The sequence below is a fragment of the Hydra vulgaris genome, chromosome 12 (assembly GCF_038396675.1).
Source record: "Hydra vulgaris chromosome 12, alternate assembly HydraT2T_AEP".
NCBI classification, from domain to species: domain Eukaryota; kingdom Metazoa; phylum Cnidaria; class Hydrozoa; order Anthoathecata; family Hydridae; genus Hydra; species Hydra vulgaris.
Genome location: NC_088931.1, coordinates 17687391 through 17709958, shown reverse-complemented (window position 1 = coordinate 17709958; position 22568 = coordinate 17687391). Strand labels below are relative to the sequence as shown.

The 22568-nt window shown below is 26.7% G+C and overlaps 1 protein-coding gene across 1 annotated transcript; it reads right to left on the bottom strand.

Moving 5' to 3' along the window:
• Nucleotides 1–511: 511 nt before the first annotated feature.
• Nucleotides 512–22314, bottom strand: LOC100209823 (gamma-secretase subunit Aph-1). The gene is made up of 6 exons (XM_065812403.1): nt 22187–22314; nt 13333–13482; nt 4804–4874; nt 1683–1805; nt 802–929; nt 512–712 (listed from the first exon to the last, which is right to left on the bottom strand). Exons 1-6 carry the CDS (start codon nt 22297–22299, stop codon nt 566–568), a joined length of 732 nt encoding a protein of 243 aa, XP_065668475.1. The 5' UTR covers nt 22300–22314; the 3' UTR covers nt 512–565.
• Between the last annotated feature and the right edge of the window lie 254 nt (nt 22315–22568).

The following is a 22568-nucleotide window of genomic DNA, read 5'->3' as shown; positions in this document are numbered from 1 at the left end:
ACGGAATAGTTATTACACAAAATTTTACAGAATGATCTACAAAATCAAGAGTGATATTTTCTACATTGAGATTACTAAATATTAAGCTTTGTTTTAGTACTCTACTGATCTATACTTTTCATTTTCGAATTCAAAAATTTTATAAACCATTTTGTCTTTACGGTTTATAGCGAAGAGATGGAAAATTAGCAAGTCATTTTCTTAAGTTTTTAGTAATGCAGTAATTTTTTTTACGTTCTAATATCACAAAAAGAAAAATAATTATATATATATATATATATATATATATATATATATATATATATATATATATATATAAACTACTAAGTTATTCACTCTTAAAAGCACAGCTAAATCGGCTTACTTCTAGAATACTCCTTGAATATTGTAATAAATTATGCGACTTTTTACTATTCATAGAAGATGTAGCTTTACTATTAATTATTATCCATAGTAGATGTAGCTAATATTGTAATAAATTATGCGACTAATTTATTATTCATAGAAGATGTAGCTTTATTATTAATTTATTATCCATAGTAGATGTAGCTTTGATTATTTCACACTAAGAAGAATCTTTCTTTTTAAATAGCTGAGTTAAATTATTTGAACTTCCTCCAACAACGCGGAAACTCCATATACTCATTACGACAAGAAGGATATAACCAGTTATTAAGGAAGGCCAATATGTATAGTGTTTATTCAGTAAAGTCTAAAAAAAAAATTAACTAATTATTAATAGCAAATCATAGAATAAAAAAAATCAATTTACCAAAAGAAAGCGCTAAAATATCACCTTACCAAAAGAGAGATTGCAAGATGACTAGTGCAAACAAACAACACAGTTTTCCAATTTTTTGCATCCATAGCATCAAAAAAGAGTATTCCCCAACACGTATGTAACAATACGAAACAATTGGTCAAAAAAGCTGAAAACAATATAATATTGAAAAAAGCTGCATTTTATGCATAACAAATTGTCCCTAAAAAGAAGATGATTTTTTAAAAATTTGGTTATTAAGGTGCCCTAAGAAGTCCTTGCGGTCTAGTCACAGAGCACCGCAGAGGAGCATTTAACTAGCAGGTTCACGACTCCTTACATACCTGTCACAAAAATGTTCAAAGCTGGCCCGAAACATGAACCTCTCAATTTTGAACAAATGCTCTAACCACTGCACCAATTGTTGCTCAAAATGTGCAAAATGTAAAAAGATTGGGCCAAAAGTTTCCATTTTTTACTTAAAATTTTTTTATTTTATACAAAAAAAAACTAGAAAAGTAACTTGTTTGAAATAAATAAAAAGAAATTCAAAGCCCAGTTCACAGCCGTGTTAACTAAATATCGATAAGCTCTCTCTCTCTCTCTCCCTCTCTCTCTCTCTCTCTCTCTCTCTCTCTCTCTCTCTCTCTCTCTCTCTCTCTCTCTCTCTCTCTCTCTCTCTCTCTCTCTCTATATATATATATATATATATATATATAAATATAAATATAAATATATATATATATATATATATAAATATAAATATAAAAATATATATATATATATATATATTTTGTTGCGAGTAATGTAAAGCAAAATATAAAATAAATATTCCGATAAAAATAATTTTGTTCTTAAAATGAAAGAGTTCTGAGCCCTAGTTTGAATACATCTTAACATCTTTAATCAAATTATATAATACCTGAAACTATCACAAAGTGATTGTTATCTCCAAAAAGTCCAACAGTTCCTGGACCAGTGATATCAGCAAGTATGTTGACCATTGCAAATAATCCACTCATCAATCCGTAACCAAGGCCAGACACTAAAAATTAATTTAAAAATCTTTTAAAAAAAATTTTCAGTATTAACTTATGATGCTGAAAATTATTTAAAAAAATCATTTATTTGGAATTATTATGATATCACCTGATTTTGCATTGCATAACTGATAAATCAAAAAAATGTTTTTTTGAACTCGTTTGTTATTAAGCCTATTAAACTTATTAAAAAGTGAGATTATCTCTAAGGTTATTAAGAAATGAGATTATCACGAAGGTTATTAAGAGATGAGATTATCACAAAGGTTATTAAGAAATGAGATTATCACAAAGGTTATTAAGAGATGAGATTATCACGAAGATTATTAATATTAATGAAGAATATCATAGGAACAAGGATGAAACCTTGTGGTACCCAAGAAGTTAATGGAAATAAAAGAGAGTGTCGTCCAGTTGTGGAAGGGATCGAAATCTTGATTATCAGAGATAAGTTCTTGGACTCAAGATGATATTTCAGAAATTTGTTAACTAAAGATTCAAAGACTTTGCTAATAATAATGTAGAAGTTTGTTGATCTCCAGAGTTTTTAAAATTATAACCACAGATACCATTTTTCAGCAAGCAGAAAAATAAGATTCAGTTAAGCTCTTGTTAAATATATCCTGCTTCTATTGCTAAATAACTTTAGCTGAAGCAAGAGTGATTTGGATGTGTAATAATGGATTAATCTGTTTTTTTGGAATGACAAAAAGAGTGTGACCTTTAGATTCAAGAAATGTGTTAGAGGAAAAGTTATTTGCAAATTGTTTTGTCTTACCTTTGGGAGAGGTAATAAGATCAAATAATTTATAAGAGATAATGTTAGACGTTTATTAGTGACATTGTTTAAGATTTTCAAAAAGTTAATAATAATAAAACTATGCATAAGGTAGATGCGAAAAATAGGCAACTTTGAAAAGCTGCATTTGTGAAGCATTCTTGTATTTAAATTAAATATTTTGTAAGATTATATATAACTATTTTTACTGGCTGATTTAAGTCATTATCGCTGTATTAGTATTAAAATAGCTGTTTCAAAACGCGTACCTGTAGTTTTCAAAAGGCGTACCTATAGTTTTAACATTCCGGTGATAATTAAAAGTCGCTTAAAACATAAAAACAAGTTAAGAAAAAGTTTTGTAACAAAAACAGTTGTCTCAAAAAAAAAAAAAGTTTTAACTTTATTTCAAAGAACTAACCGACAACTTTGAAATTCTAATAAAACAAATTTTTATTAAAATTTCTTTTTAAAAGAAATTTTAATAAAAATTTGTTTTATTAAAAATTCAAAGTTGTCGGTTAGATGGTGTTTTATTGACTATAAGGGATAAAAAATGGTTGAAGCTATAGTTTCATAAAATAATTGTTTTGGCTTTTAACTTTTTTATATTTTAGTTGCGTTTTAAAACATCCTCTAAAGGGTAAAACAATAAATAGGTAATCTGGATTCAATAACCTATTTCCCTGTTAAACATACCTTTTAAATAATTGTTCAACTAGAAATATTAACCAGCGTGGAAAATTTAGGGCAATCAACAGTCAATGACTGCCTGCAATGACGGAATTTGCTGTTTTGACCTCTCAAAACAAACTCTTGCCGATCAAGGTTTAATATATAAAAAATATCATTTTTGAGTTAAGAAAAATAAGATATTAAAAATAATCAGGATGTCTTTTAAAAATACAAATACTAAATATTTAAAACAACATTTAAAAATAATCAGGATGTCTTTTAAAATACAAATACTAAATATTTAAAACAACATTTAAAAAGTGAAGAACCATTTAAAACATTTATATTGTAACGATATGATACTTACATATTATATATGTTGTAAACTACAATTTTTATTTTGATGTACTTATTTAGATTTAAATTCACTTAGCTGGTGGTGAAACCCATGGTTAAAACATGGCTACTTTTTTATACTTGATTGAAGTTCTTACTTTATTAATTTTATTGTAGTATTCAAATTTTTCTTTCAACTTTATTTTTAGCCTTTTTTTTATTTCAATCTTTTCATTTACAATCTCTTAAATTTTTGCTGCTGCTTGTGAAGTCATTACAATGAATTAATAATTTTTAAATAAATTTCAAAAACATCATTTGGACATTTTTCAATTTGGAATCGCCAACAGACAAATAGGCAAAATGCTAACTCCAATTCTATTGAAGTAAAAATAGTAGTGAAATATGAATGTTCTATAGTAATTAATAGTAATACAGTAAGAATATTTAAAAGTTTATTTTAGTAAACAAAACCTTGTACTACATTAGTAATTATTATTGTAGTGTTTCATAAAATGGTCTACTTAGTATTTAGTACTTAGTATTTAGTACTTAGTACTTAGTATTAAACTTAGTACTAAATATTCCGTTTAAATGATTTGTTTTATTATTTTTTTGTGCTAAAGAAAAAAAACATCAAATAGTGGTATTACTATAATAACATAAGACTTTTTAATTTTAAATTTCTTTTTAGTTAAAAATTCTTTTTTACTTGTAAATTTTAAATTTTTTTATTATCTTCTTGTTGCCGAGATAAAGCATCCCATAGATTTAGACTTTTGATATAAAAATTTTAAAAATGTTAGAGATAAAACTACTTTATTACTTTAAATTTTTAAGCGCACACACAAGAGTTATTTCAACAGTAAATTTGAACTTTATTTAATTTTCTTTAAATGTTAATTCACCTCCCCATAGCTGAGAAGGCCACTACAGACAAAGAGGTTACTTAATTGAGGTTACAACCTTCTCTTAACTCTAGAATTCCAAAACACGAACCTTGACAAACAAGGGCACTATGTGGAGAAACAAGTTATTTATGTATAGTTATTTACTTTTTAATTTTCATAATCTAAAAATTTTATTTAAAACTATTATTAAAGAAGTAATATGAATTCATTAATTTGGAAGCAATTTAAAATTTTAAAATATTTTTTATTAAAATAATACTATTGTAACCTAAAAACCAGTTACTAAAAATATTAAAACACTACCATAATGAAACCTAATCTTTCTTAATGGAGTATATGAGCCATTCATAACAATAAGTCCTTCTTCTGCACGCCTAAATAAAATTTAAATAATTTAAAAATACCAATTTTACTATGTAAATAAATACAAAAAAAGATAGATTACTTTGTTATTTAGCAGACTTTATTTATAATAGAAACTATACGTTTTTTATTATAGGAATACAGTTAGAAAAATAGCTCAGCTGTTTATGGCTGTATAACTCAATTGGTTGAACATCAAATTAATATTAAAAGACTGGACTGTTGTGAAATACAAGTTCAAATGTGGCCACCTCCAACTCAGGACATGAATAGTACTTTAGTACACAAAAGCATTCAATAATGGACACTACTTTGGGATTAGTCTTGATGACTATTTGTTCCTTTGATAAGGCTTTATGAAAGTCTTTGGATACACGGCTGATGACACAGGTTTCGAAGTGAAAGGGCACAACTGTCAATTTCTAAAAAAAGTCCTTTACATCTTGAACTTTCTGAAATGAAAAAAAAAAAAAAAAGGGGGGGGGGACCACCTGGTGTTATCTGCCCTGGGATATAAGAGCATATAGAGCAAAATATAACATGAAAATCAAAAAAAAGTAAGATTAAAAAAACAACAACAATCAGATTTAGATTTAACAATTAAGGACTTGTCCTTAAAACTACTCATATGGAATAGGTCAATATATTAGGTATGCTACAACCAAGTATAAATGCAAACCAGGAATATAAAAAGTAGTGAAGTTGCAAAATAGTTAGTGTAAATAACATAAGCAAAAAGCAACATAAGTTCTGCATGAATGCAATTCCCTATAGATGCAAAACAGCCATAGCAAGCTCAAGGGCAAAGTACATTGTAAACTACTCATATTTTGTGACTCATTTTTTACTCTCTAAATCCAATATTGGCTCAATTGGCTCAATTTAGCAGCTAGAGTAGATACAACTACAGTTATGTCTTTCTTAACTTTGTTTTAAAAATATAAGAGTATCATTAAAAGAATCTAAAATATTACAACAATATTCCATAAAAAGATGACTAAAAGATTAAATTTTGATAAGGATTTAAAATTAATAATGAAAGCACAATAAAGAGAACCAGATGTTATATGATATAGCAGATGCTAACTTTGTCTGAATGAATTGCATTTATAGTTTTAATGAGAGGTCCAGCAATTTGTTCATAAAGTATAACTTAATAATGTGGTTAAAAAGGAAGGATTAAACATTTTAAAAAACTTTTACAGATATATTGTATGAAAAGTCAAAAGCTATAATCTTTGCTTTCAACTAACTCGAAATAAAATCTTTCTGCAAAAATGGTTAACCATTTTGCAGCCGTAATCATATCTCTCTGTTAAACCCTGCAATAAGCTAATTTAATGCCAGCCATAAAATAAACTTCTATTCTAATGTCTCCAATTGGTTAATGGCAGGAGTAAATTTCATTATCCGAAGGCTGTTAAAGCCAAAATCTAACCCTACTATACCCTACTGTAAAACTGCAATAGTAGGAATTTTCTATAAAATTAGGAAAAATAAAAAATAGTATCCAATCAAAACAAGCGTAAACAAATAAGTTTACTGTAATAACAAATTAACTATAATATATAAAATATCAAATTTATATGATTTATCACTTAATTGCGAAAAAATTTATGTATATTATTAGATTTTAAAATAATATATTATTATATATTATGTATTATATATTATTATATATTATGTATTATATATCATATATTTAAAATAATACATGTATATTATTAGATTTTAAAATAATATATGTTACTATAAAATGAAATGTATTTTGCATTTGATTAAAATGCACGCACTGTTACGTGCATATATGTATGTTAAATACATGTGTATCTGCATAACATTTATGGGTTTAATTATGTATAAAAGGAAATATACATGTACTTTGATTCATTAATAAACAAGTACATGAATATATACAATATATATATATATATATATATTATATATATATATATATATATATATATATATATATATATATATATATATATATATATATATATATATATATATATATATACACAGTCGTGTGACAATTTATTATGGCCACCTATGAAATTTGATCATTTTGAAGTTTAATCTTATTTTGTTCCTATGAAGAGTAAAAATTCATTACTGAAAGTTAATCCTTTGTTTAAAATAAAGTTTCAACTCATAAAATCAGTGCTTTTTTTTTTGCTACTGGCAACGCTGTCACTTTTGACAGCCATTTTGTATGATGTCATCTTAATTATATACTTTTTATTGTGCACTTGTTGAGTTTTATCCCAAAGTTTTGAATTCGTTTATTAGGTTATCTTCAAAATATTTATTTATATCAGTAAAAATATTGTTACTTGAATATTTCTTTTTATTTTAAAGTAAATATAGTTGTATTTGATTTGATATTTTTAAAGTTATAAGTACCAAAGCAAATTCTTAACTGTAGTACTAAAATGTGATATTTTTAGTTTAGTTATGGGAAAAAAAGGACTTGTCACCACAAAAAATTGCACTTTTTATAAATACTTATTTTTCTCAACAAGAAATTGCCAGAAAATGTAGGATTTTTTGGGTTTTCGTACAAAATATACACAAAAAAATGGGTTATATGGAGAACTTGATGCCAAAGAGGGTCGGTAAATGCGGAAAGAAGAAAACCCTAACACCACGCAGTTAAAGAATACTAACCAAGATTGTTTAAGAAAATAGACAGGCCACCAACAATGAAATAAATAAAAAGCTGGACCAATCTGGAGTCAAAAATCTTTCAAAATTTCAAAGAGAATGGTTCTACACAATCTTGGTTATATTTCACAACGCCCAGCTAAGAAGCATAAACTGACACCAAAAATGATGCAAAAAAGGCTGAAGTGGGCAAAAAAATATAGGAATTTAACAGAAGATGATTGGAAATTGATAAAATTAATTTAAATGATTTTTTTTCTTTCATCGAACTTTAAAGATTCACTTAACAATCCTTGTATAATATTTTAAGGTATGCTTTAGCAACGAGAGTACTTTCCAAGTGTTAATAAAGAAAGCTCAATATGTAAAAAAAAGAAAGGGGAAAAATACTTATTGGACTGTATCATTAAAACTGTTAAACACCCCACCTCTGTGATGATCTGGTCAGTGATATGTGGAAGAGGAATGGAAAGGCTCTATATTGTTGAGGGAATAATGAATCAGTAACAATATGAAAAAGTCCTGGAACAAAGATTGTTGCCGCAATTGGCAGAATAGTTTGGTCCAGGTAAAAAAAACCCTTCATGCAGGATGGGGCACCATGTCACACGGCTAAATCAGTTAAAAAACATCTATCAGAACAAAATATTTCATTACCTGATTGGCAAGGAAACTTTCCTGACCTAGATCCTATAGAAAATGTTTGGGCGCTCCTAAAAAAACAAATATCTAAAGAAAATATTAAAAATATAGTGTATTTAATAGAAAGAATTATTCACCATTGGAACCATTATAAAAAATTGAAGGAAATTGCTGAAAAATGCATCAAAAGATATTATAGAGGCTAAAGGAGGAATCACCAAATGTTGTTCTTGAATATATTTGTAGTAAAATTTAAATAATAAAATTTATTAACAATTTGTTAAATGTTTTTTATTTGTCAAAAAAATACCAATTTCTTAAATAAAAATTGCTTTTGAGTACACAAATCACAAAAAAATATTAAAATAAGACTTTGAAACTTGAGAATGTAAAAAATTGTGGGTGGCCATAATAAATTGTCACACGACTGTGTATATATTTATATTATTTAATATATATTGTATATATATATATATACACATTTATACATATATATATATACATACATACATATATTTACACATTTATACATATATATATATATATATATATATATATATATATATATATATATATATATATATATATATATATACATATATATATATACATATACATATATATATATATATATATATTATATATATATATATATATATATATATATATATATATATATATATATATATATACATACATACATCTAGGACTCTAGCAACAAAATATAAATTGGGTGTCCATAAAGCTTTCTATATGCTCTAAGACAAAGCACTGTAGAGGTTACATAAAAATTTCTCCGTTAAAATCATACCAAGTTTAATTAAAAGAATATGGGCACAACTTATTAAAGGAATTTGGGCATAATTTGTTTTTTTGTGTGAAGCACTTTATATTATATTATTATTTAAGAGTTATTTTTAAATGTTTTTGAGATAGTGTTTTTCTGGTTTTTAGAGAATATTATTATAATTAAAAAGTTGAGTAACATTTTTTGTATGTTTAAAGATTCATTTAAGCCTAAGAAAAGTTCATAAATAATAAGTTGTTAATTTCTTAAACAAAAAGGACACAGTACAAGATACACAGTGAAATAACTCATTTTGAAGTTAATAAATAGTTTATACACTAAAGAAAATTATCAGCAACTATTATTTAAAAAATCAATGGCTGCAATTTACCAATTAAACAAAATCATCATCTGTTAGCATCGCAAATTTTGATGCCAATGAGAAAAACAGCACAAAAAACTAGTTAATAGAGCTGACTAACGGAGGAATTTTAAACTAAAAAAATTATTGGAGCAGTTAATATACAGAGCCTAAATGGAAGGATTAGAATACTAGAAAGATTAGAATTTTCTCCGTTTTATAACCAGCCATTTAGAGTTTTTTTCTTAACACACACTCAAATTCTTTGTTAGTTTAACAGAGAGACATTAATACAGCTGCAGGATTAGTTGTTAGACTCAAGATAAGATATCAGAAGTTTATTAACTAATAATTCAAAAACTTTGCTGACAATAGTAAGAAGACTGATTAGGTGAGACTTAAAAGAGTCAACGATCTCCAGTGTTTTTAAAAATTAAAACCACAGATATTTTTCAGATGCATATTTCTAAATAGTTTAGAGAGTAATGAAATAAGTTGTGGAGATAATGAAAAAGTTGTGGAGAATACTTTTATGCTTACGCGCATATTTTACAAATTTTATTATATTTGATGCAGGTAATCTGTGGTGCTTGAAGTAGACTGAGCAATGCAAGCCTACTGAGAAATATGAAACATTTCTATTGAAAAAACTTTTTTTATAAAGGAGGATAAGTAATAAAAACAAAGAAAAACGAACAGATGTTCAGAATAAACACAGATTTATTTTAAGGAGAAAAAGCTTATGCACAAATCATAGTAAACAGTAATTTCATTGTTAAAATATATCTAAAACAAACAGAACAAATAAGCAACACAAAGTAACCATAATAAAAGTCTCCTTGCATATTTTAAGTTAAGCATTTAAAAAATGCGCTGAATAAACTAATGTGAACTTAGGCTAAAATTAAAAATAAACAAACTAAAAAACTGGAAAGAGAAATAAAAACTTAAAAAAAAACAAAAAACAAAACTAAAAAAATAAAAATCTTAACGAACGATAAAATGAATAAAAAATAAACCAGAAAAAATAAAAGCATAAAATGATATGTTTTTATTTTAATTTAAGTGTTTCACTAAAAAGAATTTAGAAAAAATCGAAGTTTCAAAGTTATTTAATCCAAGCTTAATTACTTTGAAACTTAATTATTTAAAAGCCTGAAACTTTGATATTTTCTAATGTCTACAAAGCAAATAAAACATAAAAAGTAAATTATCAGTTAGCAGGCTTTGATCCATCCAGTTGAAGGCTGATATAACAGTTTCGCCTTATAAATGATGCAATTAATCAACCTAAATCAAGCACTACATCAACATGGCATAGGAAAAATTATTAGCTTTAAACTATTAATTGAGAAAATTATTAATTAAAAAATTATTAGCTTTTAAATTAATTAAGTTTGAACTATTAATTGAGATGCTTCTAAATTAAAAAATATTTTAGTTGTGCTTATTATTTTCTCTGGTTTATTTTTTATTTATTTTATCATTCGTTAAGTTTGTTTATCTTTTCAGTTTATGGTTTGTTTGTTTTTAATTTTCTCTTTAAATTAGTTTGAATTTTTCAGTGCATTTTTTAAAACACGCAAATTATCAATATATACACAGAACTTTGGCTAAGTTGTAAAAAAAAAAAATGCATGCGCGGTTATTCAGGCGTGCAACAACGTGCATCTCCTGAGAAGGCTTGATATATACGCATAGATATACCAATATTTAAAATAAACAAACATAAAATGATAGGAGATATAAGATAAAGAAAAAATATAATTGCTTTGTGTAATCAAAATTTATGTAGTGGTGGTAATAAACTTCTCCTCAGAATCATATTTATTATTACTGGCATTTAGAGGCTCAGCACCAAGCTATTTCGAAAAAAGATAATCATTCTAAACATCTGTTTGTTTTTCTTTCTTTTAACTATTTATAAAAAAAGTTTTTTCAATAAAAAAATTTCTCTGTGGGCTCATTGCTCAGTTTAGTTAAAGCACCGCAGATTACCTGCATCAAAGTCAATCTTGAGAAACAGTTGACTGTATGTAGGTTTTGATGATCTTATGTTTGGAAAACAAACATTCACATGGTACAACAGTCACTGGAAGTGTTACAAAGAGAACACATGCAGTTGCTAATTCTGACATCAAAAGAATTAGTTTCACTTTGATAAGGTATTGCAAAATATCTCAGACAGTCTAAATTTTGCACAAGTCCTCAAAAATTCTTGCTGGTATGAGAGAATTTCGTATCATTCATATTATAAAGGTATAATTTTAAAAATTTGGTTGCAGCAAATTCCATTTCAGTATGCAACAAACTCTTGAGATGATGAGGATGCAAAAATTTGAACAAATCAGTAATCTTTTTGTGGCCCTGGAAGCATAGCTGCAGTTGATATATTGCAGTGTCAATAATAGGATAAAAAACATTCACTTTAAACGAAAAAGTTTGCTTCTTGAATCCTTTGATCTTGTTTTGAGTCATCATAAAATAATCTAGCATTTCTCTTTCGGATGTTCGCAAACATGTTGGTGGTGTTCCAGATTTAAATCACATCAATAAGCAAACAACCAGCAAGGCTCACAATAAGCCCGACCCAGGCTTTAGGAAAAGCATAGTCAATTGTGGTCAACATACAAGTTTCCTTTATCAAATGGTCCTACTGGCTTACATGGAACATGCTGCAGAATAGTTTCTACCAAATCAGGACTATTTATTGTTTGGAAAAGGACTCCAAGATCAGTTGGAAATTGAGCTGACAAAACAAATGCATTCAGTTGTATATCTTTCTGATACATCTGCTCAAATGTTGGTTTATTTAGTTAATTTCTATTTCTAGTATTAATGTTATTTATTATTTGCCCAGATATGATTGTATTAACATTTTCCCTTAAAATAGGTGATTCACAGTCAGGAAGAGAAACATTGTGTTTAGCGACTTGACTTTCTTGAATGGGCGGATCTGGAGTTTGTGAAAGAAATTGGTCAAGTCATTTGCATTTAGAATCAGCAACTTCTGCTTTTTTCTTCTTCTTCATTTTGCAATGAACCTGTACATCTATGACATGAAATTTAATTTTTAATATTTTAAGTTTACCACAAAGCATTATTTAGCCTAAATCAATAAATTAAAATGTTTATTTAATGCAAATTCACTATCAACACATTTTTTTTTTTAAGAAATGAAAAAACAATATTAAAGAATAAGAGTCCTTGGCATTTGTCTACCCTGTTTATACGGCTTTTATGCCACTGACTGTGTGCATTCCAGGCAGAGAAACAAACATGAAATTATAACATTATGCACAAACTTGTTCTCGTTCTAAACCAGGACATCCTGTTTAAGGATAAGACATAACTCATGAAACTAACTGCATGTAGTATAAATTAACTGCAGTTTAAATTTATGCAGAAAAACCATCGTTTTTTCTGGATAAATTTATATTCAATATTAAAAAACACTAGCTGTAATAATAAAAAAAATACTATGATAACAAAACAAACAAAAAAAATTATAGTAATCATTTGAAATTAATATGAAGAAAAGATACAACAATTTTTAAAATATACAACAATTTTTTGTAACTTTTATATTAAAAAAAATCACACAGTTAATTTAGACATAAAAAATTATAAATCTGAACAATAACTAACATTAAGACATTTTAAATGTGCAACAATTAATAAAATATAATGCAATAAATAAAAAATGTTATATAAATTTTTTTAATATAAAGTATTTTTTTTCAATGATAATATGTGCTATAAATAATAAAAAAAAGAATTATCATACATATTTTAATTTTTGTAAATAGAATGTAACAGCCACTATGTAACAAGCTTTCAACTGAAAAATGCAACATAGCTGTTATGCTTCTGCAATTTGTTTGCTATATATTTAGCAAATTGCTATTTGCAACTATATGCTACTATTTGGTACTTTAACAATACATGCAGGATATTAAACATTACTGTTAGTGAGGTTTAAAAAGTTACTTTTTAAAAATTAAATGTTTACCTTAGAACCATCCAGAGAAATAGCCGAAAAACTTCTTGGAATATAACTGAAAAAATCATACTAAAAACCAGATAATTTTTGAGAAATGTGAAATTGAATAACTGCCACCACATTGCTGATACCAATAAAGATAAAAGCCAAAAAAAAGCACTAAAGTAAACATATATACAAAGTCTACATTAAACATACACAAAAAATAATGATATTAAAAGGCTGTTTATATGGAAAGCAAGTAGTCTGTATGCAGGGCTACTCCATTTACCGCAATCTTGACATAACTAAATAACTAAATTTGCGCATACATGTATGCTGAGATTCCTTTAACTTAAAAATCATCTCGTACTAATATTGGTTGCAACTGTCATTCAAAATGACTGATTTTGCTAAAAATCTTCAAGATCAAGTGGTAGAAAACCTTACAAATTGTGTTATGAGTTATAAGATGCTTTATAAAAATCTTGACTTAAATACTTGGGTATTTACTTGGGTGATTTGATATTGTTTTAAAACTGGAATTATAAGAGCAGAAGCAGTGCATATTGCAATTCCAAATATGCCCAAGATATCAGCAATCATAACCAAAGAATCAAAATCTTTCAAGTAGTATAAAGTTATTGCTACTTTTATATCTACTAATAAAGCTCTTGAATTAGGCAGAAAAAAAAAGGCCAGGAGATACCTGAGGGCTTAAAAGGATATGCGAATATCTAAAGTTTTACAATTTAATTTTTTTCATAGCGTGTATTCTTAAAATAAATATTTTATTTAAATGAAGTCAACCTAACTACAAATAGGAGGAGTGACCTTGATGTTATTATTATTTTTTGCTGTTGTTGTATAAAAGTTACTTCATTCATACAAATGCAATTTTAATGCTCATTCATTGGGTTTAGAAAATAAGAAAGACCTTGTCCATATAAACAGCCCCTTAATGATAAAATCACCAAAAAAAGAATAAGCAACAAAAGATATGTGAAACAAAAATATAAAAAATCTCCACTAAAAATCATATATTACAAAAGCAGCATATGCTCCTTTTGTCATGCTTTACCTGTGATTTTCTTAATTATCATCCACAAAATCATGTCTCGTGTCCTTAGGAAGAAACGGTACAATTTATTCATGCTGTTTTTTTTTTAAATTTAGGTTTTTTTTTTAACTATGGAGTAGTAGTGTAATGGTTAAGTGCTTGCTGGGAAAAAAAAAACTAAAGTTTAAATCTATTTGGTCAAGCAAAAACTTATATATGGAAAACCATTGAATGGCCGATTGAAACCTATTTAATGTAAATATTTAAGATTATAAGGATATTTATAAGGCTATTAAAGTATTATATTAGGGGTATTCAGAAGAAAAAAAATTTTAATCTGAAAAACTGTTTAGATTTGAAGTAAATATGTTTAAACTCACTATAATTATGTTTAAACTCACTATAAATATGCTTAAATTCACTATAAATATGTTTAAACTCACTATAAATATATTAAAACTCACTATAAATATGTTTAAACTCACTATAAATATGTTAAAACTCACTATAAAAAAAAAAATTTCAGCATTATTGAATCATTTTTTCCATGCCCTTAAATCACATTTGGAAAAAAAAAAAAGAACTTGAAAGTTACCAAAACAGCTTACTTTAAGTGTCTTGAGGATAGGGCTAACATAACTATTTTTAATAAACTTGTTTTTAGCATAGATAAATATTTAATTAAAATTTTTAATTTAAATAATAATACCTTTTTCTTCTCACATAAAAAGCTGTATAGTTTACCTTTTAAATCAACTAAAAGTGGTTCATTATGCAATGCGACATTGCTTGTATGACTTTTTCAAAAACTAAATTCAAATAATGTTATTTAGATTCATAGTAAATATAGTTTGCAAATGTATTCAAAATCTTTATTAAATACATTTGCAAATTTGTGCTCCCTATGTTATCACTACAGTTTTATTTATCAAATCAAAAAACAATTTATTTTAAATAAATAAACTTGTGGAACTTTCTTCTATAGTTTATCTAATTAATTGTGTTTTTTTTTCTTAATGTTCTGTTTCATCGATAGACGGCTTCAGAGAAAAAACAATTGATTTTTTTTTTGGTTAGACTGGTGAAGCTTTTCTCAGAGATACTGAAAGCAGAGTATATTTAATTCACAGATATTAATCTGTTATGTTTTTTATTTTCATTGTTGTAACATAATAACAATAAACATAATGCTGCATTATTCTAGTAACCTTCTTTGACTTTTTTTTTTCTTCCAGATTTTAAATAAGAAAATTGCAGCTGCAATTTTTTGTTTTTAAAGAGAAGGACTTCATCCAGTAGAGCTAGTGAAATCATAATTGAGTCAAAGTATCAAGTGTGCTTGTAAAGTGAATCAAGCACAGCATCAACTGCTTTTATATTTAAACAAATATCTCTGTATTAATGCATCTGATGGATAGCTTTCATAAATAATTGGGAGCCTTTAAAACATTACTAGATTTTAAATACCACTTTGCATAAATATCTTTTAGAAGTTATTTATGCAAATTGTAGGATATCTTTATAAGTAAACCTTTTCTGATTCCAGTATCGCTTGCAGCTGTATTGAAACAAAGGCCTCCTACTTTTGATTTAAGTTTGTATTCCTTTAGTAGGCCCATAACACCTATACACTGATCTTCAACAGAGGATGATAATAAAGGAGAAACACCATTTAAGTATGTTTCTTTTTTCCTGCATTTATTTCATAGAATTTTTTTGAATCAAAATGCATGAATAAGTAGAAGCTTTTATTGCATTTTTTCTTCTTTTGCAAGAGTTGACATAACTATAATACCTGTCATGTCTATAGTTGTATCTGTTTTTTCTGTTATATAGTTATAGGTTTTTTTAGTAACTGTGTTAGCCAACCTGTAACCTGGATCCAGATAGGTATGGAAGCTTATTCCTTCTCATCTTTAACTTCATTTTGAAGTCAGACCTCATTTTACTCCTTGGTTTTCACATTCTTGTACAGTTGCAATATCTAATGATATTCAGATGCTAAGCTCCATTATTCTTTGTTCAAATTTTTAAAAACTCTACAGTACACTACGAATCCTTCAACAATCATCCAATCAACTTACTCTCTGATATTAGTAAGGTCTTTGAGTCTTTAATCAACAAATATCTAATATCTCATCTTGAGCCTAATAACTTACTCTCTGACAATTAATATAAATTTTGATCTTCTCGTTCTATGGCTGACTTGCTAACCCCTGTAACTGAAAGATTATATCATGCATTAGATGGAGGAGGAGCTATTGCTCTTGATATACTAAAAATTTTCAGTAAAGTTTGACAAGCTAATCTCTATAAGCATGTTTTATATGATGTATTTAAGAAAGCCTATTACTAAATAATTTCTTTATAACCGCAGTATTAAAGTCATCCTCAAAGGCCAACACTCTTTATATTTCTAGTAACTTCTTGAGTACCTCAAGGTTCTATTCTTAGTCCTATAATGTTTCTTTTCTATATTAATTATCTTCCTGACAGTCTTACACCTAAAGTGGCTCTATTTATGACTTAACTGACAACTTTTTTCTTGACAAAGCCTTCTCTTTTTGATTGTTTGAAACAGGCAGCTGATCTTAAATCTGATTTCTCTTCTGTAACAACTTGAAGCTTGAAGTGGCTTGTGAATTTCAACAAAACTCAGTTATTTACTGAAAACAAATACAAAAATATTGTTGACATACCTTTATTGATGAATGGCAACACACTCACTGAGCCCGCTACTTTGCTTTATGAACTATCATTCACTACTGATCTCTCATGAAAACCATGTATATAATCTATTGTAAAGTTGGCACCTGCTAAGGTACTACTCCTTATTTTGCTTACCATTTCCTTAATCCTAATTCCATTCTTTACCTTGATAAATCTCTTATTCTTCCCTTTATTTTTTTTTTTTTTGTTAATTCACCTCCCCAGTTATAACCCTCTCTCAACTCTATAAGTCCGAAACACAAACCTTGACGAACAAGGCCGCTGTGTGGAGAAACAATTTGAGTGGGGTACTAACAGGGACATGGTGGGGATTGAACTCGGAACCTCTTGCTTGTGAAGCGAGCGCTCTTCCACTACACCACTACCGCAAGATAATGGTGTAGTGGATTGTTGTCATATTTAGACTGTTTTTTTTTAGTGATTCTCTTCTAGTCCAAAAACACATTGTAAATATAGTCGGACCTACTCTATCTGCCAATTACAGTTACAGTCGGACCTACTCTATCTGACAGTTACAGTGACTCTGCTGAATGACTCATCATTCAGCAGAGTCACTGTAACTGTCCATACATGTTCTGAAAACTTTTATTCATCTTGTTTTTTTTCCCCGCACTTCAACTCTTTGGAACTCGCTCCCATCTTCATGTTTTTCATACAACCTACAACTTTTCAAATCTTCTGTCAACCGTTTTCTTGCTCTTTAATGCTATTCTTTATTTTCTAGCAACTCCCAACTTAATAGTGGTTGCTTGCAGTCTTGTTGGGAGTGAATTAGTATATATATATACATATATATATATATATATATATATATATATATATATATATATATATATATATATATAAATATATATATTTTTTTATTTACCTCCCCAAGGCCCGAGGAGGCCACTAGAGTCGAGGAGGCTACTCATTTTTTTGTGTTTTTTATTTTTTAGTTGTTATTCGTGGTGCAACCCTCTCTCAACTCTTTAACTCCAAAACACGAACCTTTCCGAGCAAGGCCGCTGCGCGGAGAAACTAAGTTGAGCGCGGTACTTCCAGGAACGTGGTGGGAGTCGAACTCCGAACCTCTCGCTTACAAAGCTTACATATATATATATATATATATATATATATATATATATATATATATATATATATATATATATATATATATATATATAATATATATATATATATATATATATATATATATATATATATATATATATATATATATATATATATATATATATATATATATATATATAAAGCCAAAAGTGCAAAGATTAAGTTGATTATTTTTGATAGCAGTCACTGGATAGATTACTTGATAACAGTCAATGGGCTAAAATCAGAATCATATAATCAATCAGAACTCAAATAAGAATTGAGTTTGATTTCATAAATAGATACCATCAATTGCGTTTCTTAATTTTCTATTTAAGCATTAAAGAATATTAATTTCATCTGAAATGTTTTTTAATAAAAATATCATCCAACATTTTTAATTGTCAAGTTTAACCTTTGAAGTTTAACTTCTCATCCTTTGCCCAAAGGTTTAATATTCTTTCTCCTTCCTGATCTTCCAAAAAAATCTAATCTTCTAGCTTATCCTTGTCATAACTTTTTTTTGTTGGTTTTATCTAATAATGTTCTCCAAATCGGGTTTACCACCTTAAAAACATTTTTTAAGTAATCCTTAGAACTTTTCTGATTTGCTGAATCTTTAGCAGAGCCTCTTTTTTTTTTAGTTTTAATAAACTTTCTTTTTTTTTATTAATTCTAATAATGTTCTTCAAATCTGGTTTGCTACCTTAACAAACTTATAAGTTTTTTAAGGTAGCAAACCAGATTTGAAGAACATTATTAGAATTAATAAAAAAAGTTTAAGTTTTAATCTTCAAATCAAGTTAGAACTTTATATTTGTAAAAATTATAAAAGCAACACAGCACTAATATGTCAGTATATTTTATATAATTTTTATATTGCAAATAACATACATTTCATTTTATATCTTAATTCTATTGCATGTTCATAATATACAATACAATCACTATTATAAAATTAGTAAAATTGAAGTAATAACTTATGGAGCATATTATTTTATTCTGTCTAAAATATTTTGAATACATATATTTGCAAACTATACTTATTATAAATTTAAGTAACAATGTTTAAATTTGATATTTGAAAAGGTCATAGAAGCAATGCCACACACCAGAAAGATTCAAAGCTGAAAAAATTACTACAGTCTACTAAAAAAACTACTACAGGCTTTTTTACTTCTTTTTCTACTTATTTTTTTTGTGCTTATTATTTTTTAACTCCAAAATACTAACCTTGATTAACAAGCCCCCTGCAGAGAAACTAGTTAGATAAAAAAACCAAAGTACTATAATCAAAAAAGCAGATATTTATCTATACCCTAGAAAAAAAATTTATTTAAAATATCTATTTTAGCCTTGCACTCTAGACACTTAAAGTAAGCTGCACTTGGTCATTTAATTTAGTAGAAATTATTAGTGAAACACAAAGCAGTATTAAATAAAAAGATAATTTTTTAACATTTTTGTCCTAATTAAAACTAGGTTTAAAATAAATATATTTTATAGTTTTGTAATTTAAGTCTCGACATGTTAACAGGTTAATAAAAATAAAGATATTGCAAGAAAGAATCAAAAGTATTAAGTAAAGCTGATGACAAAGCTGACAATTAAAAAAATTGCATGCTGCAAAAGAATTGATGATGATACCTAAACACAATCTTGGTAATTTCTTTAATTTTATAAATGATAAACTAAAAATGCTGAAAAAAACTGTGTTCATATGTTAAATAAAATTTAAGAAGTTTAGAATTAATTAAATTCTAAAAACAAATTATTTTAAGAGATATTAACAAAAACATCATTTTAAATGCCTTACTGCTTTTCGCATGGGAAATTTTCAAGCTTGTTGATTTCCTTTTTAAAAAATTCTGAAAGAAATAAGTGAAATAGAATTTGTGAATAATATTACTATTGAAAACTTTTTAAAATTTTAAAAAGATTTATTGATAAAATATAAAAAGTTAAATGCTTGTCTGTAGTGCTTTATTGTTATAAAACCATTATGTCTTTCATACTAGGCTCTGCTATGCAACAGGAGCCATATAAAAAAATTCTATAAACTGTACAATATGTTTAAAAGTCATATGATGGTTAAATAATGCATTAAAAGATGTATTTATATTTGTTTTATTTCAAAAAGAAAACTAATAGAAGTGTTATACAAATGTAATACAAGTAAGATATGAAAAAGTTCAAAATCATTGAGACATTTATTAAAAGCAAGTTGCTCTAATGAAATCTAAAAACCAAAAACATTATTATATTTTTTGGGTTAAGTTTAAAATGATACATTTGATTGCTAGTGAAAACAAAATACTATGTATGTGTTTTTTCAATAAAAGTAGTTTTATTAAGAGAAGCCTAATAAAATACAGTAGCACTGTAGTAGTAGAACATTTACTTCAGAAGCAATAAGTTCTGAGTTTGATCCCCACCAAGTCTCTGGTAGTACTGTGCTTAACTTGTTTCTCCATGCAGCAGCCTAATTTTTTAAGGCTTTCAGAGTTAACTAGGGTTGTAACAATAACAACAACAAAAAAAAGAAGCCACCTTGACTATAGTGGCCCCCTTGCCTAAGGGAAGTGAATAAATTAAAAAAAAAATACTTTAGTTATAATTTTTGCTTTGCCAAAACACTCTGGTGACACCATAAGCTTTAATACTTTATAAACTGTAATGCAGCGTAAAAATTTTATTATAACCACTAAAGACAAATTAAAAAAAGAAAACCCAACTTGTGCATAAATTAAGTCATTTACAAAAACTTCTTCAGTGAACACGCGCAATCATTAATCCAACCAGATATATTTATAATAAAGACAAAAACTATGCAGAATGGTAACCCTAAAATTAGGCTTAAAAACAGCATATATAACAACATAAATAAAAAAGCTGAAATGTTTTTTGTTACTATCTCAATAAATAATTTGTATTGGTAAGTTTAATTTAATTGTTTATATATGTACTAAACACAAATTATCTTGGTACTCCGGAATCCTTTTAATACAGAAGAATTAGCTTGTATTTTAAATGACTTCTTCACAAGTGTTTTTACAGTATATAATGGCTTAACACTAAAGTTTATAGCTGTAAATAATACATTCAACATTCTACATAGCACATACATTTACATACAACTAGTATACTGTCTGTTGAATTTTTTCCTTCTACAATTCATCATTTTTAATTATTTTTCGTAAGAAGTATTTTAAAGAGATGGTGTGAATTAAACCCAGCATAGAATTCATTTTTCAAATTGCTTAATTAAATTGCAATTCCATTTTAAATTATATTTAGTATATTAATAATGATTGAAGTTTCAGCCCGTAATTATAGAGAAAATATTTTACTAAACTGAGTTGCAAACTATTGGAACACATTGATGGATATTGTTAAAGCTTGAACAGTTCATTCATTTAAAGCAAGACATCTGCATTCAACTTTATACTTTTGAAAACATTTAAAACTTTTTAAAACATTTGTTTATTCAAAAACTAATTTATAAAACATCGTGATTATAGCTTCAATGTAATAAAATAATAACTCTATAAGCTATACATAATAATAGTGTTAATAAAAATTGGGCACAAATAATTAAATATACTGAATTTAACTATTGCAGAAATGTAAATAAAGAGTCAGCAAAATAGATTAGGTAGATCCTATTGAATTTTGTTATAAACAACAACAAATTTTGTTATAAACAACAATGTCAATTTTTGGTAAATTTTATTAATCTAATAAATTAATTTGATTGATAATTTCATAAAATTGATAATTCATAAAGGTTTACTTCAGAATTACAAATAATTATTAGAAAAACAAAACCGGTTATTAAAATACTAATCAGAATCAATTACTTCCTATCATCTTTAAGTTACAGATACCAAACAAAAGTATAAACAATTTATATAATAAGCTCTACTACGTAAAAAATGATTAATTCACAAAAGAAAACTACAAAATTATATTTCTAAACAAATTTGTATTTCTTAAAATAACCTGCTGATGAGAACAAGTACTTGTTGAGCATCATTAAATACAGTAATTGCAAACATGGAGAATGCAGGACCAAATGCTACAAATGCACATCCAAAAAAAGATTCTAATGTCATTTTATTTATCTGAAATCAAAATTTTTTTAATGCAATTAATAGTAAAGCTTAAAAAAAAGTTAACTAATAAAGTTTATAGCTAATAGTTCTTTTGCAATCGAAAGATAACTATTTATTAAATGTCTTTTCCGATTTTAAAAAACTCATTAAAAAAATGATAACAGTGGATTGATATAAAAGTGATAACAAATCATTCATAAACTTTTATGACAAAAATTTTTACGAAATAATCTATTTTCAGGAAAACAACTCAGATTGCGGTAAACAAA